At 35.6% G+C, this 22,707-nt stretch overlaps 2 protein-coding genes across 2 annotated transcripts; one reads left to right on the forward strand and one right to left on the reverse strand.

Annotated features, from left to right (window-relative positions):
- Window positions 1-95: 95 nt before the first annotated feature.
- Window positions 96-6,690, reverse strand: LOC128217613 (polyglutamine-binding protein 1-like). Its single transcript, XM_052924871.1, has 7 exons — window positions 6,537-6,690; window positions 3,942-4,078; window positions 3,569-3,741; window positions 2,571-2,671; window positions 2,021-2,091; window positions 1,645-1,799; window positions 96-460 (listed from the first exon to the last, which is right to left on the reverse strand). Exons 1-7 carry the CDS (start codon window positions 6,637-6,639, stop codon window positions 325-327), a joined length of 876 nt encoding a protein of 291 aa, XP_052780831.1. The 5' UTR covers window positions 6,640-6,690; the 3' UTR covers window positions 96-324.
- Window positions 6,691-8,610: 1,920 nt separating this feature from the next.
- On the forward strand, window positions 8,611-22,478 carry LOC128216459 (DNA/RNA-binding protein KIN17-like). Its single transcript, XM_052923034.1, has 11 exons — window positions 8,611-8,680; window positions 9,605-9,734; window positions 12,014-12,108; window positions 12,600-12,766; window positions 13,507-13,593; window positions 15,229-15,375; window positions 16,840-16,882; window positions 17,065-17,330; window positions 18,020-18,115; window positions 19,446-19,546; window positions 21,328-22,478. The coding sequence occupies exons 2-11, from the start codon at window positions 9,615-9,617 to the stop codon at window positions 21,397-21,399; spliced, it is 1,194 nt and encodes a 397-aa protein (XP_052778994.1). The 5' UTR covers window positions 8,611-8,680; window positions 9,605-9,614; the 3' UTR covers window positions 21,400-22,478.
- Window positions 22,479-22,707: the final 229 nt, after the last annotated feature.

Here is a 22,707-nt window from a genome sequence, read left to right on the forward strand (position 1 = left end):
GATGATGTTGATGACGCCAATGATGATGATATCATGATGATTACCAATTCAATGTAAAGGCTTTTCGAAATAGACAGAAACTTAACACAATAATCGTAAGTTTCCAATTTAATATTATTTCAATGTAAACAAAAACTGAGCTAAACATGCTTGATATTGTGTTATTACACAGCAGAAACATACAATCTGTCATTGCAAAATGTCAAGATTCAATTGGCAGCATTGCCACACATTTAGGCTATCTATGTTAAAATGTCCACATTGTAATAATAGTCACTAGTCAATGATGATTCTCCCCATATATATTCCTATCTACAAGCTGTCTCATTTGCCCTTGTTTGCGCGGAGCACGGCCCCAGGACTTGGATATGGCCGCTGCTGGAATAATGGGCCCGAGGCCGTTGAGTCTACACCTGTCTTAGCATCCCCAGGTCGATCCAGCCCTGCCGACCAGCCACCCCTGCAGGCAAGACAGATTAATGGTGGAAAAGTTGCTTACATGGAATTATAGAATAATAGCTTGAATGGTTCTGATTTCATTAAAACGTTGAAAAAAAAGCAAATGTTGGATGCATTTAACTATATATTACCATAAAGAGAATATAAGAGACCATTCAAATGATACTAGAGAACTGCCATAACATAAAAAAAATCAATACCGTATATTCTCGACTATAAGGCGATTCGCTTAGACGGCCCCCTAACTTTGCCCATGAAATCTGGTGCTTTTTGTTTCGACTCGCTTATAAGACGGGGTCAATTTTTAAGCAAATCTAAAATGCTAAAATTCTTCCTAATGTGTAAAAATGTTCAAGCTCAACGGACAATTATCGACTTTCGCGGTAACTGTTTTTGTTTTACTCAAAGAAAATGGTGGTCAACTGTGAGCTCTCTATTTGGAGTTAGGTTAAAAATGAGTACATAATTAAGTTTGCAGGACAGGTCGTTACTTATCGAAATTGTAATCATTAATCATTAACAACATATGTTTGTTTTAGTTTAATTTTTTATTGAAGACACCAATGAAGTTTTTCGGCAAAATAAATGGCTTCAATAACATAACTGCGTAAAGCCGAGGCATGAATAGGTGTTTGTTTAGCAATAATGCTTTAGGCAATATTGTCCCTTGATTGGCGACGAACATAAAGGATTCATATTCGCATTGTCATTTGTTTGCTTAATCAAATTGACAGTTAGGTACCTACATCATATTAAGATTCCAATTTATTGATTTGATATATCTGTCAAACAAATTATACTGACACGCGCCATTAAAAAAAAAGCAGATATAACGGTACACTGTGTGATGTCAGAGCACACGCGGTGAAGAGATTTCGTGTTGTTGTTTACTTAATTGCCCCATTCTATCAGACGATATACTGGATAGACGTATACCCTATGTAAAATTTTACTGATTTTGACTTGAATCTTTTTTTAATATTTTATCGACTCGCTTATAAGACGGGTCCTCTATTTTGGGGGTAAAAATCGGGACCCAATTTCCCAGTCTTATAGTCGAGAAAATACGGTACTTGAATATCTTGAATGTCTTGGTTATGGCTAAGACTAAAGGTTTTGCATGCTGACAACAATGACATGAAGGCCATGGCCATACCTGAATACATATCGTGTATCCAATCTTACCTGGGGATATCGGAGTATGAAGCCGGGTCCATGGGATCAATGTCATCTCTCTGTCTGCCCCGACCACGCCCCCTGCGGTCCTGTGCCTGGCGTCCCTTCTCATGCCTACGGTCATATTCCTCATCATCAGAAGATGAGGATGAGGAACTGTCACTCTGAAAGATAATGATTTGTACTTAGTTATTATTTGAATGAAATAGGCTCTTCATTAAGAAAGTTTTAAAGATGATCACAAAGCAAGGTTGAAACAATTTTACAGTAAATAACAATGATAATGGTAATTACTACAAAAACAAACTGATTTGGGTACAGCCTTTTCCACTTTAACTTAAAGTTTGTATATGACTCTTCACGGGGGAGGTAAGTGTGTACATACATCGCTGACTTCCATGCCTTCCTCTTCACTCTCCTCGCTCTCTGATTCCACACGTTCATTACGCATCACAGCTGTAAACAATCATGGTAAACAGTATAAATAATATTACCTCAAATGAGAAGTCATCTAAAAGCTTATTTTAATCTTTGCTAAATTAACTTAATCCTGCACTGGTGTCCTTTTTTAGAGGTCAAGAAATGCCTCTGCCTGAGCTCGAACCCACCACAGTATAGGTGAGAGGCGGATTCCTATATTAGTATTATCATTATTATGCAGTCTAGTTAATTCCTAATCACTGATTACACTAGGTTTTATTAAGTTGTTTTTACAAATAATATGATATCCTATAAATGACCTATGAAGACCACACATACATAATCCATGGTAATCAGAAACAATTATAACCAGTATAAAACATTACACAAACATCATACCTGACATTGGTATAAAATGGACACATAGCAAAACATTGTTCTCTGAGAAATTTCATGCAAATAAATGTCATATACTGTGACAATGTAACTTGTACAGAGTAATTGTGACAGAATACCATGTAGTTTTTCTGCAGATATTGTTATGACTGCACGGGGGTGGTGCGGGGACAGCCAGGATACTTGCTCCGTCTGTGTGTTCCAGTAGTAAAACCGGTCCCTGGAAACATACCAGCAATTAGTGCGTCTTATTGACAGATAACTGTCATAAAATTGATAGAGATCATACAGTTAAGATCTTTTACAACAAAACCTCCTAAACACATGGTGTTTAATTGTTAATCCTGCTGTTACAGTTCTATGATTGTAGATATACAGTTACATGACTTTTGTGTATAATCTATATAACTTTTACTATTTAACTTGGTCATTTTCTTCTTACATCATACCCAGTTCTTCTGAATAAGGCTCCCACATTTACACATAGAGAGAGGGAGTTGTGTTGTTCTTCAGTAATAAACTTTACCAGTTACTACCAAATTTGCAGACCATCTATTAAACTGAAAATGTCCTATGATTCTATATTCAACATCCTGAATGCACATAGTTTGTATCATTCCTGAAGTAACATAGTTATAAATGATTTCTAAATAAATACTACTACTGCTCTGTATCCCACTAATCCTTTTTAGATGACCATCAGATAAAATACAAAAAAATGATGTCATAAAATTACATATACGAGATGCAAATATGGATGATCATTTGGATTTTTTTAAAGAATTAGTTTGCAGTAACATATATATGACTAACGGGTAAACAGTAAGTTAAATTTATGTACTGACTATCGATACATGCAGAATATTATGCAAACTGACATTTATTCTCTGTATAACTTGTACAGCAAACAAATTAAACATATAAATCTGCTTGATATCGGTTCATGTTAATAAAAGATGATGGATATGTCTCGTATGTACAGGCTATAATGTTTAATAAAGTTATTATTAAACAGTGATGTTTCATTTTTCGTGTCAGGTGTACATGTTTAACGAAAAACAATAGTAAACATGGGAGCCCTACTACTGAATGATTAAGATTAAGTGTGATCACAAACGTTTCTGGGTCAGCGATCTCGTGCCAATCTGGAGGGAGCGGGTAATTCCGGAGCATCCTATCTCGTTTGCGAATCATGTCTGGAGATGGAGACCAGACCTTCATACCCCAGCGCTGCCGGCAGAAATCTGTGCACTCATGGTAGGGGTTACTTCTGTTGGGACAGGCTGGGACCTGTATATAATCCACATTCATTGTAAAATATGTAATATGCGTACCTCTATATTCTTATAGGAACATATACATTTCCCTAGTTTATATGCAAGAACTTATGAAAACTTTTGGCATTTTCAACCCAAGTGTTTAATTTATCATAATTTTAGAGACTAGCCCGCAATATATCACGAAAAGATGAAGCACACGCAACCATTCACCTCTCTCATGTGGTCGTCTTCTTCCTCCTCTGGCTCTTCATGTGTGGGTACTTCAAGTGCAGCAGTGGGTGACACAGGCTCTAGTTTTCCCGGCTCATCATAGTCCTCTGCAAACACTTCCTCTACCTCCTCCTCACCTGCATACATAATTATGAATATATAAAAACATGGGAAATACTCCTTTTCTAGGTCTTGATGGTACTCAGTAACAACTTAAAAAAAGTTTGACGTCATAAATACCAACATAATGTTTTGAACAAGAGTTGTAACAAGAATGAGTCAAATGTCCCTGAAAGGACTCATTAGACAGATATCCATTAGAATCTGGACCTGTATGGACAGATAGCCTCAAGTATGTAACATCTTTCCATAATGACCTACCCTACCTTCCCATGAATATTGAAAATACTGATCTGTAATATTTTTAAAGGAGCAAAGTGTGTACATGGAAATGATAAGTCACTCCAAGATGGAGTTGATGTCAACTTGTCTCTGGGCCCCAGTGTTCCTCAGTTATTGACCTTGACTTATTGCTTAGAAACAGATTTTAAGCTTGAGGTCACCAGGACCTGGTCATTACTAACCTATCTGCCAAGATTGAGGTCTTTGGACTTAAGTGTCTTGCAATTATTGATCGGAAACCGTTGGGGCAGACTGATTGACAGACTACAGAATACTGTATGCTGCCCTTAAGGGAAGATGTTATATTCTGTTTTTTTACTTATGAAATTACTAGGCTTTACTATTTATCCACAGCAATTGATTATAATATTATATTCCTGTTCATGTATCTATGAGTTAATACTTCTTGTTCTGTCTACATCCAGTTTTTTTTATACAAACGAGATGTTTGTCAAACATTATGCCCCCCCCCCCCCCTGCTGAGAGCGCCATGTTGTCAGGATTATTTGAACAATTGAATTAAATTTGCATGGACCAAAAAAATGGATAGCTGATTTTTCATTGATGTTGGATGCCTTTGAGGGAGTTTAAAGATTATGACCATTCAAAGTGTAAGGAGAGTAGGTACAGTTTTTAATCATGTTCAGATGATGACTGATATTTGCAGATAAAAATGTATCCTCTTAGCAGCAGGGAATAAGTAAATATGACAAAAATTAAGTGATGTATATGAGTTATGACCTTGACCTTTGACTCTATGACCACAAAATCCACATGGTTCATCAACTGGTCACCCCCAACCTAAATGTCAAGTTTGAGGGCCATGGATGCAGGCATTGTCAAGTTATCACACAGACAAGCTTTCTGCATTCAAAGTCACTGTGACCTTGACCTTTGACCCAATGACCCCTAAAATCAAAAGGGTTCATCTACAGGTCAGGCACAACCCCAAAATGAAGTTTGAGAGCCATGGGTGCAGGCATTGTTGTGTTATCACTCGAACAACATTTTCCCATTGAAGGTCACTGTGACCTTGACCTTTGACTCCTAAAATCAATAGGGCTCATCTACTTGTCAGGCCCATCCCTCATGTCAAGTTTGATGATCAAAGATCCTAAAATCAATAGGGGTCATTACTGGTCAGTCCCAGCCTCAATGTCTAAGTTTGATGATCAAAGGTCCAAGCATTGTTGAGATATCTGAGGTCACTGTCTTCTTCGAGGGGGGCATAAAAAGAACAATTGGCCACAATTCATGTGAGTAATATTGATCTAAAGGTCACGGTCTATAATTTTGCACTTTACAATACTCCTAAAGAGCCTATACAAATAAAATCTGCTAATCAGTTAGTTGACAATTGACTGGGAGATGTTAACTTGTCACTTGCCTATGTACTAAAGGGTCAATACAATTATGAATTGTGTGTATAATGTATATTAACTTAACAATATTAATTTGTTTACGCATGTGAAATTGTATGTTTAAGTATGTATTAATTACATATATTTAATTTCCTATTTACAGAGAAATATCATGATTCATATTTTAACAGAAAATCTTCTTCCTAATAATATGCAGGGCCCACTCTTAGTAGTTGATATAAACAGCCAAGTCTTTGACAATTTTTGGTTTAGCGACTCTTCCCGTCCATATCCCACTTGTTGTTTTCATAGCCAAGAATGGCCGATCCCAGCGCTAAGTACATCGAGACGCAAGATAATGCGCACCTGCTAAAAAGTTTCTAAATGGCATTGCTTGTTGGCAGAAGCCCATCTCAATAAGTGTTTCATGAAACACTAGTGTAATAAGTCATTATCAGAGAAAGGTATTTGCTAAAAGTAATTTATGTGCAACTTTTGTGTTTTTATTCAACAATGCAGTGTTAAATATTGTGGAGTTACAGTTGAAGAATAATTTACATTTGCATGAATCAATCGATTTGTGGCGTTATGGTAACAAAATGCATATCATAATGTTAAATAAGTTCCATATCTAGTTTAAACACATTCTCATCTTCATAAAAATACAGAAACCTTGTAAATTGGAGTCGTTGTTTTGTTTAAAAGGAACATAAAAGGAAATCCTTTTGGGTAACGTATACACCATTGAATATGATCGATTGACCATCCGAAATACGTTTTATCCGAATAAGCTCGAAGTAAGCCCATAGCGAAAAGTGACAATACAACTCACCCGCTGTATTGGTTGACGACGGTGGGGCTGGTTTTGATTCCTTTGCTTCCTGAATCAATCCTCGTTTTTGCAGACGAGCTGCTAATGCCGGAGGTAGAGGCATTTCAAAAAAGGTAAAGATGCATCTATGAAGGGAGGTAATTATAAGAAACACACGCAAAAACACTACACCCAATAGATATTGGAAGACTACACTCAACTCAAGATTGCATGTTAGACCCTGGTAGTTAAATTGGAATGGCTATACGCATTTAACAAAGCCTGCATCCTTTAACAAAGGAATGCGTCCTAGTTGTTGTTTAATGAAATGGATCATCATCAACTGTTATTAGTTCACGTTATTTCTCATTGCTTTGTAATCGGGATAACTAGCGTTGCACTCGTAACTGCAACACTTGTTGTCGAACACTTACTTCAAATTGGCGAGGGTACTGTCCAAGCCGAAACGAACAGCGTGACGGGAGGTCATGGTCGATGTGTTCTGTTTTGAAGAATACTTGAGCAGTTTGGGTAATTCATTAGTGGTGTCCAAGGCGTAGTTCCTCAAAAATACCTCATTACTCAATCAGTCCTCAACTTTTCACTTTTTTCCGAGCTAATAATTTTGAATGTTTACTTCGTAAGATACACAATCTCTTATAGATTATACTGCTATCGATGTTTGGTCAAATGTTTAAAAACAGTTGTTTCAGAATAAAACAATAAACTCAAATTGTTGTAGACAGTTGTTTTTACATATTTAATTACTTTAAAGGAAATTTTATGTACACACACTTTGGTTATTCTCGTACACCAAGGTGATGAAGCTATACTTACCACATTTTATCATTATCAAACCTCTGATGAATCAGAATGACTTTGGTTAAACTATTTAGAAGTTAAAAATAAATATCAATAAAAGATCAAGAATGTCTTTCTATTTACAATATAAACAAGATTGAAACGGTGTATTCAGTTGAGTAAAAATATTCGAGAAACTGTTTTATAACGTATTTTCGATATTTTCGTGGTAAAATATTATCAGACTTATAATGTTTGCATTCTTATTTTGCTCTATTGATAGACGTTCGTGCTATATCAAAAGTTCTTACATTTATATAATGCGTAATTATTTAATGAGCACACATACATATATATATGTATATATATATGAAATGCTAGAATAGTATACAAGTGTATCTGGATAACAATTTTTTGCATAACAAATTCGCGGTGCGTTCGTGTTGGGTAAAAGTTGCCTTTTGTTATAAATATTAACATGTTTTACAGCTCGTGTCTTGAATTACACTTTGATTTACGCACACTTATTCTGATTCTGATCACACAAGAACTGAGAGAAGCTTACACGTGTGGCCCTCGGGTAGACGTATTTATATCGCGAGAAATGTGATTAAACTTACTTACCAGGTGAAATTATCCTCTTAAAACACAAAATCCCTTCGAAAACAGCCATTTCTTTCCGCATCACACATTTCTCTCAAATAAAATTGGGAAAACACAAAACGCGTTGGACCCCCTGTCTCGGCCCCTTATCTGTACAGCCAAACCGTTTCTTCGCACCAGATATATGTGATGCCTCATGATAAAGTTGTTGGTATGTCGAAAATTAATATTTGATATTGCTAAAACTTTTTACACATACTATTATTTAAGTGTTGAGGCTGTTGTTTCGGTTTGATGCTAACATTATGTTTTTAGCAGCGTTTTCTGTTTCACTAAAGACTAGTAAAGCCGTCAAACAGTACATCACATAATGATGACCGAAAAACGATGGTGAAATATTCGATATACTGCCCGAAGGCGGAGGAATTTACAATCGAAAGATTTGAGAGAAAAAAACAACACAAGAGCTTGAGGCAAAAAAACAACAACTTTTTTTTTTATTTGCAGACAATTATCATCTATACCTATCGGTTGAAATTGGTGCAGCCTCGCCCTGCATGTACTATGATATAGAAATGAAGATTGTCTATAACCTTGAACATTACGGTTGCGCTTTTAACAATCGGAACTCCATTCGGAACTCCTCGGTCATTTTTTTAAAAAAATGGCCGAGCCCCGAGGAGCTCCGAATGCGCTTCTAACAGTCGAGTAGTGTCCCTTTGTTTTGTGTTTGCCATTATTTTCATTGTTTTGTTTAAAAAGTAAGTGTTGTCAGTTTTATTATTTAGCAATCAAATATTAGAAAATTGAAGAGTAAAATATATGTTTTATTTTCTTACATCTACATCAATATCGTCGACATTGCTTCTATCCTTTATGTTTTTCCACAGTCAAGGCAAAAGTAAATTCAGACTAGGTTTCATACTAGTCTAAAATAATAGACGTGTTATACGGGATTCTTCCAATCCCTAGCGTCTAAACGGGAATGTGCAAAAAACGGGGGTGTTTTGAAAATATTGAAATTGTTTTAAGTGAAGTATTTTATGGTTGAAATTGATCATAAAGAGTTATATTCATATTTTACCATGTAAGTGAGATGTAATTTTGCACTAAACAAGCATTTAATGCATTAAAACAAGTTGTTTACCTTTTCAATAAAACGAAAGTTGACTGACACAGAAAACAATTATGCGAAGGGGAACAACTCGATACAATCGTAATAACTCGGCCTCCTCCGACAAAGCTTCGAGATAGACCTCGTTCTACAATCGTAACAACTCGGCCATGGCCGAAATGTTCCGAGCGATTTAAAACTGTGCCCTGAAGCCTTGCAGGTGCCCTTCATGTATATATCGTTATGTTTTGACAGAATGAAATGAAAAAAAGCCGTCAAACTCATAATTATAAGTTGGATATTTATTTTTTGTGTACGGAACTAATATAAAATAACATTATCTGGTAATATTTCTTGTTTTTATGATATTTTATAGACTCTATACGCTTTAACCCGGAATCCTGATCGGAACAACTACCCACTTTTGATACTAAACAATTTGTACGTGAAGGATTTGCCATATCAAAAATCTAAAAAAAAACCCGCCAAAGTACAATTATTTGGACTAGGTTTCATACAGGCACACAAACTCATCATTTGAACATGACGTAGTTACGTTTTCTGTTTACAGATTGTGAAGCATGGGCAAGGAGAAAGGTGGGTTTTTGACTCCGAAGGCAATTGCCAATCGTATCAAGTCAAAGGGTCTCCAGAAGCTGCGCTGGTATTGCCAGATGTGCCAAAAACAGTGCAGGGACGAGGTTGGTGTATATTAGGCGGATAAGGCCATTTTTGGTCACCATGATCAAGGCTATTATAGCTTTTTATGTACTGTCTGGTCACCATTTATATTGAGATATGTCATTGGCCATAAAAAAATACACCTTGTAAACACATATATATTCCCAGTTAAGCACCAGTAAACCATAGCTACAATAATGAGCGATCAGGGATACTTTTTTATTATTTTGACATTTCTTATGTATCCCTGTAACGCTACAACTCTCTACCATTTAACAACGGGCGAAATGATATACTGTAATAATATGCATTGATGTTGAATAATAATGACAAAGTTGTTCAATTTTTATCCGACAGTGATCTGAACTGGATTTAATTTGTCATTAGAGTTGTTATTTTCACATTAATATATTATGGGTCACGAATACCGTTATACATGTACGCAACCAGTCAGATTTGTCCCAGATTTACCGATATCGGGATACTTGATAAACAATCGACACTTGTAAGTGTTTTATGATAACTTAACATGTTTTTTGGGCATACTGACACACTTGTAAGTGTTTTATAATAACTTAACATGTTTTTTGGGCATACTGACATAACTTAATATGTGTTTAATAGTAGGCAATAATATTTTCGTAGAAATTTGAATTTATAAAAGAGATAAGTTCAAAATTGTGGCCGCGAGGATTCTCTGCGCAAGGACCGCTTGCTATTTTTTGCTGGGATGGTGGACGTCACGAGTCTGCCATATTAAAATAATCGTCAAAAGACTCGTTGACGGCCATTTAGGTGGACTACAGTAAACCATAGTCCAAATAATTGTACGTTGAGGGATTTTTTTTAAATTTTTGATATGGCAAATCCTTCACTTACAAATTGTTCAGTATCAAAAGTGGGTAGTTGTTCCGATCAGGATTCCGGGTTAAAGCATATAGCGTCTATAAAATATCATAAAAACAAGAAATATTACCAGATAATGTTATTTTATATTAGTTCTGTACACAAAAAATAAATGTCCAACTTCTAATTATGAGTTTGACGGCTTTTCTCCATTTCATTCTGTCAAAACATAACGATATATACATGAAGGGCACCTGCAAGGCTTCAGGGCACAGTTTTAAATCGCTCGGAACATTTCGGCCATGGCCGAGTTGTTACGATTGTATAAAGAGGTCTATCTCGAAGCTTTGTCGGAGGAGGCCGAGTTATTACGATTGTATGGAGTTGTTCCCCTTTGACTAATTGTTGTTTGTGTCAGTCAACTTTCGTTTTATTGGAAAGGTAAACAACTTGTTTTTATGCATTAAATGCTTGTTTAGTGCTAAATAACATTTCACTTACATGGTAAAATATGAATATTACTCTTTATGATCAATTTCAACAATAAAATACTTCACTTAAAACAATTTCAATATTTTTAAAACACCCCCGTTTTTTGCACATTCCCGTTTAGACGTTAGGGATTGGAAGAATCCCGTATAACACGTCTATTATTTTAGACTACAGTAAACCACTCCCAATCCCCCCCCCAAAAAAAAAATATTGCAATTTTCTATTGGTCAGTGCCCCTGAAATCATGCAATCCCACCTTTATATAATGAACAGCAATTAACTGATGTCAGAAGGAGTGAGTTGATTGCACAATAATATCAAACGATTACTCAATTTCTATTTCAAGAATGTCATGCAATTGTTTTGAGATTGTTGCAAGAATTACACAAAACTTTTGGCATCCACGACATGTTGTTTACACTGACAACTTAACTGATTATTGATTCACTTCAAGTATTGTTTAAAGTTTCACATTTTGTTTCCCAAATTCGAGAAGGTTCTCAGATGGCATTAAGTGTTACCCAACTTCCAACAATTTCAGATGTCACTATGTGTTTTCCCACTTCCAGAACATTTTCAGATTTCAATATGTGTTTCCCCAATTCTAGAACATTCTCATATGGCACTAAGTGTTACACAACATCCAACAATTTCAGATGTCACTATGTGTTTCCCCACTTCCAGAACATTTTTAGACTTCACTATGTGTTTACCCAATTCTAGAATGTTTCCAGATGGCTCTTTGTGTTTACCCACTTCCAGAATGTTTTCAGATAGCACTATATAAATGTCACCCCTATTCCAGAACGTTTTCAGATGTCACTTAGTGTTACCCCTTTTCCAGAACGTTTTCAGATGGCACTAAGTGTTACCCCACTTCCATAACGTTTTCAGAGATCACTTAGTGCTTCCCCACTTTCAGAACATTTTCAGATGTCACTTAATGTTTTCCCATTTCCAGAATGGTTTCAAGTGTCACATGCTGTCAGAATCCCATCAGAGACAGTTGCTCTTGTTTGCTGAAAACCCGGACCAATATGTGGACTCATTTTCCAAGTGAGTACATAAAGTATGTGAAGTTTAGATTTAATAGATGTAAAAGAACTAAATTTAATGTCTTCAGTGCGTTAGCATTATTTCCCAAAACTTAATAACTGCCTGGTGATAGTTTAACTCTTGAATGTGTGATGTAAGTTTATATCTGGCTGATTATAACTGGATCTATTATAATTTTAATAAGCATAGAATCATGTGGAATCTGTAGCTTTTAATAATGAAAGAATGCATTAAGATGTTGGTCTATTATATAAAATCATAGTGTTTGTTAATTATTATACACCAGATATTTAAAGAACCAAGTGAACTAATGAAAAATAACTAGGCTATTCCATCTTTAATTGTTGTATCTCATTTTGCTATGTAATCCCTTTAGTAAATCTAAACAATTCCACCAGAAAAAAATGCAATGCAATGTTTTTATGGTGTGTAGTACAAGATAGTTATTTATAGATGTGCTGATCAACCTGATCCATTTCAACCTTTTTCAGGGATTTCCAGGACGGTTACCTGGAACTGCTGCGGCGGAGGTTCGGTACAAAGCGTGTACACAGTAACATCGTGTACCAGGAGTATATCTCAATGCGTGACCACACTCATATGAACTCTACACAGTGGGAAACACTCACAGACTTTGTCAAGTGGCTTGGCAGGGATGGTTAGGACTTATATATTTGATTGAAATAATTTAATGCGCTTTATCTTGACAAGATGAGAAATTTCATCATGATTGCAATTCTTTACTCCAAAAACAGCATTGCATTGAAAATATCATAACAGCCTCTTTGTGAACTGTTCAGAATAAGGTATTGAAAAGGGCTATTTGCGGCTTCAGCTAAGGAGTACAGTATATCATAAGTCATAAAATTAAATTTTAAGTTTAATATTGTACAACTTTATGGTGACCCTACGTTGGGATTATTTAACTTTATACATGTATCATGCCTCAAACATGAATGTTGCAACGCCATTGGTCTCATGGTGATTCCATAGTTTTCCATAGCGGCTTACTAATCATGATATAAAATCAAAATGGCTTCTATCTTCCAATTCTGATACTTAAATGAAACATTTCCAGACAGCGTATCTTCTTGATCAATGTAAACAGGTTGTTGATGTAATATATACGCTACGTGGTTAGTCCTATATGGGATATACAGGGTGCAGGAAACCAAATTCAGATGGATATGGTTTACTTTGCCCCATATATACCATATCAGGTCACCTACCTATCGTGTAGCCTATAATACATTAATATATACTCTACACTGGGATTGTATAGCTAAATAATGCCTCATCAATGGGGTGGGCCTATAATTGGATTGCACAACTTTATGATGACCCTACAATGGATTGTACAACTATGATGGCCCTATTGTGTGTACAACTTTTTTTCAGGTTTGTGCGAGGTGGACAGCACAGAGAAGGGCTGGTTTGTCAAGTACATTGATCGTGACCCAGAGACCATAAAAAAGCAAGAGGCAGGTGAGTGCTCTTCTGTTTATCAGCATTGGATTTGACCTCAAAGGACAAAGAATTCCTTATTGTGCAGTTATTCTACAATTATTATACTTAAATCTAACTTGCATTGCCTTGGTCACTGCTGCAACACTCATTGTCTTAATATCTGTGGGTTAGGCTGAGAGATTACAAGAGATTTTAAAATTTAATGCTGGCTAGTTAGAAGTCTTATTATGGAATTTGCAGTCATTAGTTCTCTTTTATTAACCCTGCTTCTGTCCATTTGGCATCCTGTAAAATTGGATTCTGCAATATCTCAATAAATATGCTAGCTGGTGTTTATGAAACTATGAGATTTTATTTCTTTGTCGTACATAAGAGTGTGTGTATACCACGTGATAAATTGCATCATAAATGCTACGTCGGAGGCAATATTTTGATTTGAAGAAAGACTTTAAACAAAGATAACTTCAACATTTCTTCACCATTTTAAATGAAACATAGTGCAGTCTACGCCGCTTACGGAGCCCCACCTTCGGCGTTTTACCAGAATTTGATTGCGAGTTTAGTTTCTTACAACACTTCGACAAACCTTTTCACAATACGGCCGTCTGACGGAGCACTGTCAACATTATTTTGGAAACAGGTTTGTCGAAGTGTTTGATGAAACTAATGACCTCATCAAAATTTGGTTATAAAACAAATGTGGGGCTCTTTATGCGGCATAGACTGCCCTTTATTTCATTTAAAATGGTGTTGTAAATGAAAAGTTATCATTGATTTAAGTCTTCATTTTAAGCAAATTTTGCCTTCCTACGTAGCATAAATGATGTAATTTATCACGTGGTATACACACACTGCATAAACAATCAGTGAAAATACCACTCTAAGACTGAATCTTGGCATAACTCACAAAGTATCAAAGCCAATGAAAATACCACATTTTAACTCGATCGTGCAATTTGCAAGCTAGTTTTATGAAAGAAAGTTTGTGGTTGGAAGGAAGTTATAAGTAGTTAATTCATATCATTTTAAAACTATTTATTGGATAATAGCTCATCTTAATATCTGGGGCCGTAAACTCTTCAAATTTGAATTCCATAAGATTTCTGAAGTCAACCAAAAAGAAGTGTTTTAACATAAAAGTTTATGTATTCAATGAAAATATGAGTATTTCAGATATTATAAGGTTATTATATAGCCAGCTAGATATTTAATTAAAGAAATTGACTTAAGTTAGGAAATTACTTGCCATGTTTTATGACTTCCAACCTTGATATTATATACAGACATGCTTTGGTTGCTGTGGCAACCCAAAGAGAAGAAGACTATTGAATTGCTAGTGATACCTTGACACTTCTTTTTTACTAAGTATTTGAAATTAAAGCAATATTTTTAAAAACATTTACCCTTCAGAAATTCATCTCTGTTAGATTATGTCTCTAAAAGTTTTCTCTGTTTAAAATTTGTGAAATTTAGCTGTATAGTGCTCGTAAAAGGTTTAGTATGATATTTTTATGAAGTTTTTGACTCCAACCCATAACATGAATTATTCCATGAATTCTAATTCTTTTAACTGTTATGTGTTCACAGTGGAATTCAACAAATATATTTTGATTCAATCAGAACTAAATGGTGTTGTAATGTTTGTTGTCATAGTGCAGGCGAAAGAGCGTATGGACATGGACGACAATGAGAGGGCAGCAAGGTTCATACAGGAGCAGGTGGAACGGGGAGCCAAGGTGGGGAAACCTGTGCCTGAGACAGAGTATACAGAGCTTGTCAGGGAAAATGAGGAAGAGAAGGGTGAGTGTTTAGGAGTTATAGATGGCAGGGTGGGGAACACGTGCCCGAGACAGAGCTCATCAGCGAAAATGAGGAGAAGGGGTAGTGTTTAGGGGTTAAAGATGGCAGGGTGGGGAACACGTGCCCAAGACAGAGCTAGTCAGGGAAAATGAGGAGGAGAAGGGTGAGTGTTTAAGGGCTAAAGATGGCAGGGTGGGCAAGCATGTGCAAGAGACAGAGCTAGTCAGGGAAAATGAGGAGGAGATGGGTAAGTGTTTAGGGGATATAGATGGCAGGGTGGGGAACACATGCCTGAGACAGAGCTAGTCAGGGAAAATGAGGAGAAGGGTTAGTGGGGAGAGTAATTAAAGCAGGGTGGGAAAACATGTGCCTTATACAGAGTATACAGGGATGTTAAAAAAGAATGAGGTGAAAAAGGAGTTTGCGGAGGCTGGGTGAGAAATAATGTGCCTGAGACAGTCAAGTTTACAGATCTGGTCAGGGGAATGAGTAGAAAGTTGAAAGGGGAAAGCTATAGAGGGTCGGGTAGGGAAACACATGCCTGAGACAAAGTATACAGATTTTGTTCATGAACTTGAGAAAGAGAAAGATGTATGGTGGGTGGATGGGATCAAATATCACCTATGGCCTAAAGACCTTGGAGAAGGGGGAGATTAATAGGGAGGTGAATGTGGGAAACTTTGCAAACTCAAACATTGTTTAATTTGGGAAAGGTGGTGACACTTTACCATAAAAATAACTATTTTGAACCAAAAATTAAAATGAAAAAGAAAATTGTTTATATGATATTGACATAATTTTTTTGTGGTTTGTACCTTTTAATGTTCTACACTCTTCATTCGACACTGTAATTAACCTGAGGTCACAAGTGGATACACTCTTTATATGTGTTCAGGGATTTGTCTATAGTACTCATGGTTCTGACTATCAGACCCATTCCCAAAGCAATATATATATATTTTTCCCAAATCTTCAGAAAAAAATCCCGTTCATTCACTTTCCTAGTAAATTATGTGATGTAAAGTTTTGGGGATAATTGAATTTAGAAATCATTGATTTTCATCACATTCAGAGATCAGTATGAAATATTATTTGTTAGAATTTATTGCAATGGATACTTACATCCCAAGGAATGATGTTTAAGCCGTTAAAGGTCTATTGAAAGGGAAAAAAACTAATATTTGATAATTTCCTCATTTGCAGAAGACCAAAAAGCTTGTTTTTATAACTGTACAATTTCCCAATTTAGGCATATTCGCAATGCAAATTTTCCCCAAAATGTCTAGGGTCTTTTTTCAAAAATGGGCAGAAAAAGATCTGGTATTTGTAGTACTTGTATTTCCAACACAGAAATTTTCAATCCTTTTTAAATGGTTCACCAAGCGTGCATTTATATATATTGTATATATATATACTGTGCTTGAAGCAGTTGTCAATTGCTGTATTGATAACCTTACATTTCAGTGACCCTGTCCCTAGGTGGCGCCAAAAAAACAGAAACAGCAAAGTAAGTGTGTAATAAACCATGATACAATACTGAAAGTGGTATGCAGTTAAAAACTTTCTCTTTCATTAATGCAAATTTCTCAATTTATTTCAAATTTTCCTGCAATTTTTCTTTGAATCTTTATAAAATATGTCAATCTTGGTATTTTGTCATTAGTTATGAGTTGAGTTTGAACCTTAAAGGGCAGTCCCAGTTGAGAACATCTTCAAGAAGCCAATGTCTGCCACTGGAGATGAGGGCAAACCAGGCCCCAGCCAGCGGGAGGGCCGGAAACCAGCAGTAGGGGAAAAGCGGAAGTCAGCCCTCGATGAGATCATGAAGCACGAGGAAGGCAGGAAGGAGAAGATGAACCGGCGTGACCACTGGCTGCATGAGAACATTGTGGTCAAGGTTGTTTCAAAGAAGCTTGGGGACAAGTACTACAAGAGGAAGGCTTATGTTAAGGCGAGTGCAGAGCTTTGGGAACTTCTTAATATAATTTATATACATGTACATGTAGGAGTCTGCATTGCATGAACTCCAAGGTTTGAGTCCCATCAGGCAGCCTTATGGATGAATTTACTTTTGCATTGTTCTATGTCTTCTCAGCAAACTGACTTGGCCACAATCTAGTTAAAAATGTATTGATATAATCTAACCTTACGTGACAGAGCTAGAAACAGGTTATCTGAGCTAAAATTGTATCTCCTCAAAATCTTGACATTTTTTACTGTTCTGAACTGAAATTGTAGATAAATGAACAAATTTCGGGCTGATTTTTAAGCCATTTTCTATTAATGAAATTGGTCAGACAAGGTCAAAATTCATCCAGACCAGCAAATTGTCAGTTGTAAGAAGCCCCTATAATAATCATGTGATAATTGTGAAATTTGTAGTCAGTTTTGTGCTTTAAATTGTTTACTGAATATCATAATTTGTTTACTCTCCCTTAGATAAATACAGTACATTGTTAATTTTGAAAACTATCATTTCAAGGATACCTTGTTTACGGTAATAAAATTTAAAAAATAAGGGTTTAATATGTTTGCCAATGAGTGAATAATGGTTTTACAAATATCTGAAAAATGCAGAATAAGGACCTTGTGTAATGAAAATTTCAGTTGTGCTTGAAACTATTAACTTTAAACTTGCAGTCAGTTCAGGATGTATATGGGGCTGTAATCAAGATGTTGGACTCCGGGGACAAGATACGAGTGGACCAGTCACACCTGGAGACTGTCATACCCGCTCTTGGTATGGGATACTTGCTGATTTTATGAAGAGTATTAATTTTTAGCTCTACTGGCCAAAGGCCAGAAGAGCTTATGCGATGGTAACGTGTACGTAGTATGATTGTAGTTTTGATTGTATCTCGATGAAACTTGTACAGTATCTAGATATCCATTAGAGCTCGGTTCCTTTCGAAAACCAGCCAGATCCGCCCATAAATGCCTAGATTATGGGCCATGAAAGTTTTAAAGAAATGCTTTCTATTTTTAGCCAGGTCTGCACGAGCGAATTCTATTTTTAGCCAAGTTTACATGTACATGTAAATTCAAGTCTAGAGTTAAGGGAGACAATTTGCAAGTCTAGGATTTTGAGAGACAATTTGCTTTTTGCTTCTGCAGTTGATTTTGTGAATTACTCTGCCTTGTTCTTGTTGAAAGCCCAAAGGCCATTTTTTAGCTTTAAGTTCTGTAGTTTGCGCATTCATCTTAACAAAATTGGTTGTGAAAGTTTAAGTTATGCACCTGGTGACATTACTGGCCACACCCAGGGTTCACAGGTTTGGTAAACATAAATCTGGAAAGGTTTTAAAATCTTTTTGTGTGTTCGTGCATCCATCTCAGCACAATTGATTGTGAATGTTTGTTCAATTGATCAATGTTGTCCTAGGATGCCCTTGACTTTGACCTTTTGACCAACTTTTTTTAACTTTTAAAACTACAGAAATTTTTACTGAGTACAGTTTTGAAAGCATTTTTTTTTGTCAGATGACTTTTACTTGGCACATATTAAAAAATTTCATGCAACTAATCTGCTTCCAATACTTTCTGGGCTCAGATGTTGAACGTGCTACGTTTTCAGGTAACACAAAACATAAACTATATGTCTGTTACCTTTTACCCATACATACATGCTGTAGATTGATATGACCACAAAAGCCATGCCAGTAGAGCATAGGCCCTTTTGGGCCTCTTGTTAAAGAGATATTAGAATTTGTTTTACCTATATGGGATTCGCAATGTTTATGAATACATTTTGTCATATTTAAAGTATGTAAATTTCTGCTGTATGTTTTGATGTTCTTGTTGCTCGCATATGTCACAAAATCTGTATTTTGCTATAGAATTCAAAGCATTTAATATCTACACATTCCTTTAACTTTAACTTGAAATGGTTTGGGTATAATGTAATTAAACTCCTTCAGAATAGATACATGCTGATAGTGAAAACCTGCAACAAAGTTTTATATTTCCCTCTTCTATATTCAAGCCTTAATTTTGAAATGTTTATTATTTTTTGTATAATATGTGGAAAAGTTTGTCTGTGAACAAAACATGGCCATTGTTGTCTGTTTCAGGCAAGACGGTGCTACTGGTGAACGGAGCGTACCGCAGTCAGACAGCCACACTGGAGGAAATCAATGAGAAAAAGTTCTGCTGCACGGTCTCACTCAACTCTGTAAGTTTTCCTCATCTTCTCATTTGGGTCCTTGGCTAAAAGAACAACAAGAAGTGCTCCAGGTTGCTACAGAGTTCATTTCTGTGGTAAAGTTTGTAATCTGCATTCAATTTTATAAAACTAGTTTGCAAATTAAAACTATGAATCGGTAAAGAGTAATTTATGGATAATTAACCCTATTGGCCAACTTTAATTAATCTGAAGAAATCATAAATTCTCATTTGCCTACACTTCTTAAGCATAACAACCTTACATGTAAGTCGCTTATTTCAATAAGCCAAATTTCCTTCTTTATCTTGATTTTATTAAATGAAAGTTAGTTTATTGTATTAATTGTAAAGATAATTTCCGTTTAAAGATCAAAAACTCTGAAGAAAGTAAATATTACACAAACTGTACTAAAACAGAAACAAAGAGCTTAGCTTAGTCCTGTTATAAGTAAGCGTGGAAAGCCTCACCCTGTCCATTATGTCAGAGAAAGAACATACCGAGGCACACTGTGCCAGACAGTTTTTTTGCTGACATAATGACAGTTTGAGGTGTTTCACTGACTTAAAACATGTAAACAACGAGGTCCAAATCATGAATTTCATGGCGCTATTATCAACTTAGTGGACACTGCCTTACCATCTTGATTACCGGTACACAACCCAAGAATCGGAATTTCATACAAATTAGCATATTTTTAGTTTTTTATTAAACCTAAATAAAAAAGGATTTTAAAGTTATTTTTCTTAAAATTAGTGTATAGTTTTTGATAGCATTTAGAGGAAAAACAAGTTTGTCAACACACCTCTTTATTCTACAGTATGTTAAACACACCACTATTTCTATTGACTGTCCATTATTTGAACACTGACTGTCCATTATTCAAATATTGAATTTGAAGGGTGATGTATTGATAGCAATGCTTGTTTCAAATTGTTTAATCGTCTCATAACTCTGACCAAAACAAAATAATCATGAATAAAATGCCCTCAGTGTCTTGTTACAATAAGGGGGACAACTCCGGAGGAAATGGTGATGTGTTAAGTATAATGTAATGAGTTGTTTCCCTTGTACTCTACTTTTAAAAAGTTGCAGGTGGTTGTATTAAAGTACAGTTCTAAATAAGGTAGACATTCTACTGTTGAAAAAGTTCAAAGCTTGGAATATCTGCCTTGTCCGCCTGGTGGGGGATATTCTTTATATGTCCTCTATGATATTTGTTTCAATGTGAATGTTATCAATTATGTAAATAATGACATGAACATGATAATACTTTAAATTCATACGCATGAAAGTCATAGTAATTTTGTTTTAAGAGACCAAAGTATATCAGACATGCTGCATAACTTGAGGACGTTTTTCCAATGATAATTAATTTGCTGTCTAGACTATGTTAAAAAATAAAAACAGATAGACATCTGTTGCAGCTTGTTATAGGGTTTCCAAGATAAAGTGCTGGTAAATCAAATCATTACAATATATTTAAGCAAGTCTCAATGAAAAGTATATAACGGGATGTCTTATTTTTCATATTTTATCAGATTGATGCATTTTCAAATCATTCATCATTTGTTCATGTACATGGAAACAGCTATACATAATGTAATTCTTGCCATCATTTAAGTATATTAATTTTTGTAAAGTATATCTGAAGATTCAGGTGCATTAAAGTTCTCTAGGCCTTTTTTATGATAAAACCATGCTGCAGTAGTTGTTTTGATAAGATTGTCTCTCATTCTGTACAATATAGTATCATTATAATATATAATATATTTCACATAATATATTATCAGGGTCCACTGAAGGGTCGCGTACTGGAGAAGGTCCCATATGAGGACCTGTGTAAGGTGTACCAGCCCTCATGACTTAATCCATCCTCAAAGTAGGCGGGCCTCATCAGCAGAAAGGTGTGGAAAAGTGATTGAATGCTGTACATTGATTATGAAGAATGTTGGGTTGAAACTATACAAAGTGGCTGCTGGAATGATGTGCAAACTGAGAATTAATAGACTCATGCAAGTAGAGAATTAATGGACACCAACCTTGGGTGTAAGGGAAGAAAGATACATTGAGCATAAGTTTAATGCTATTTTATACCACTGCAAAGAAAGTTGTTAAAAAATGTTTGTTTCATACTAGTATAACATACCCAAAATTATAAGGTAGAGTAGGTAGGGATTTTTTTTTTCAAATGTACTTTGTCAAGATCAATTTCTTGCAAATAGCACTATTCCTTGCAAATGTCACTCATATATTTGACAGGTTATGTTTAAACAAATAGTGTTTATTGCAGGAGGACTTTTTTTTAACAAAGTACTTGATTGGGCAGCTTTTATCAAGTAGGGCCAGGTTACCCTTAATAAACCATTTTCTGTTACACCTTATCAGAGTCAACATTCAGTTACTCTGTTACAAAACATTTGTGTTGTTACATCTTAAGATATGGACAGATAGTTCTTAAACCCAATGTCTGTCAGTTCTGGCCATTTTGTAAAGAGTTACGACCTTTGAACATATAAAACGAAGACAAACTAGTGCCTAGCATAACAGTGACAGCAACATTTTGATATGTGGCCTTGAATTTTAATCTTTCACTTACAGCCAAAATGTGAGTTTCTGGTGCAAACTACTTTCACAGTTAAGGGATTATGTTTATACTTTGTACACAATTATGATCACCAACCATCAAATGGGGGTAACTGTTTCTTCATGTAGCACCTTGGCTGAAGTTTTTGTATCAATGTCAGGATACTTTTCATAATTTTATTGGTTTAGTCCGGACAGCTCTCTAATTGTGATTTAAATTGACTTTGAAGAATTAATTGCTAAAGCCAGATTGACTTTGAATGTTTTACGTGAAAGAAGTGGTCTGTGATAACCGTGGCAACATTTGTTAAATAAGAATGTGTATTATTGTTTCCAGAAATAAATGTAAACTAATGAGCTTGTGGTTTTGTTTTTCTGTGCCATATTGTTTTTAAGGGGTGACAATTATTTGACCAACATTCAGGGTTTGATAAGCATGTTCCAAGTTCTTCACAGAAGGAATACATATGCCGTTTTCCCAGTCTCGCAGCAGCTGGTCATTTTTAAAACCTGGCTTTAAATTGGTTTTTTTAAGGTCACTAGGTAATTAGTTAAGGTCACAAATTTCAGCACAAATTGTCCAGGCA

This window comes from Mya arenaria, chromosome 14 (assembly GCF_026914265.1).
Source record: "Mya arenaria isolate MELC-2E11 chromosome 14, ASM2691426v1".
Lineage (NCBI taxonomy): Eukaryota > Metazoa > Mollusca > Bivalvia > Myida > Myidae > Mya > Mya arenaria.

What these genes read in the sequence shown, in the direction of transcription:
- LOC128216459 (XM_052923034.1), top strand. Translation starts at nt 9,615, where the DNA reads ATGGGCAAGGAGAAAGGTGGGTTTTTGACTCCGAAGGCAATTGCCAAT. An exon ending in AAAAACAGTGCAGGGACGAG is followed by an intron (nt 9,735 to 12,013) that starts GTTGGTGTATAT and finishes TCCCATTTCCAG; the next exon opens with AATGGTTTCAAGTGTCACAT. An exon ending in GAAGGCTTATGTTAAGGCGA is followed by an intron (nt 17,331 to 18,019) that starts GTGCAGAGCTTT and finishes ACTTGCAGTCAG; the next exon opens with TTCAGGATGTATATGGGGCT.
- LOC128217613 (XM_052924871.1), bottom strand. Translation starts at nt 6,639, where the DNA reads ATGCCTCTACCTCCGGCATTAGCAGCTCGTCTGCAAAAACGAGGATTG. An exon ending in ATCTGCAGAAAAACTACATG is followed by an intron (nt 2,092 to 2,570) that starts GTATTCTGTCAC and finishes GATTGTTTACAG; the next exon opens with CTGTGATGCGTAATGAACGT. An exon ending in TCATACTCCGATATCCCCAG is followed by an intron (nt 461 to 1,644) that starts GTAAGATTGGAT and finishes TCTTGCCTGCAG; the next exon opens with GGGTGGCTGGTCGGCAGGGC.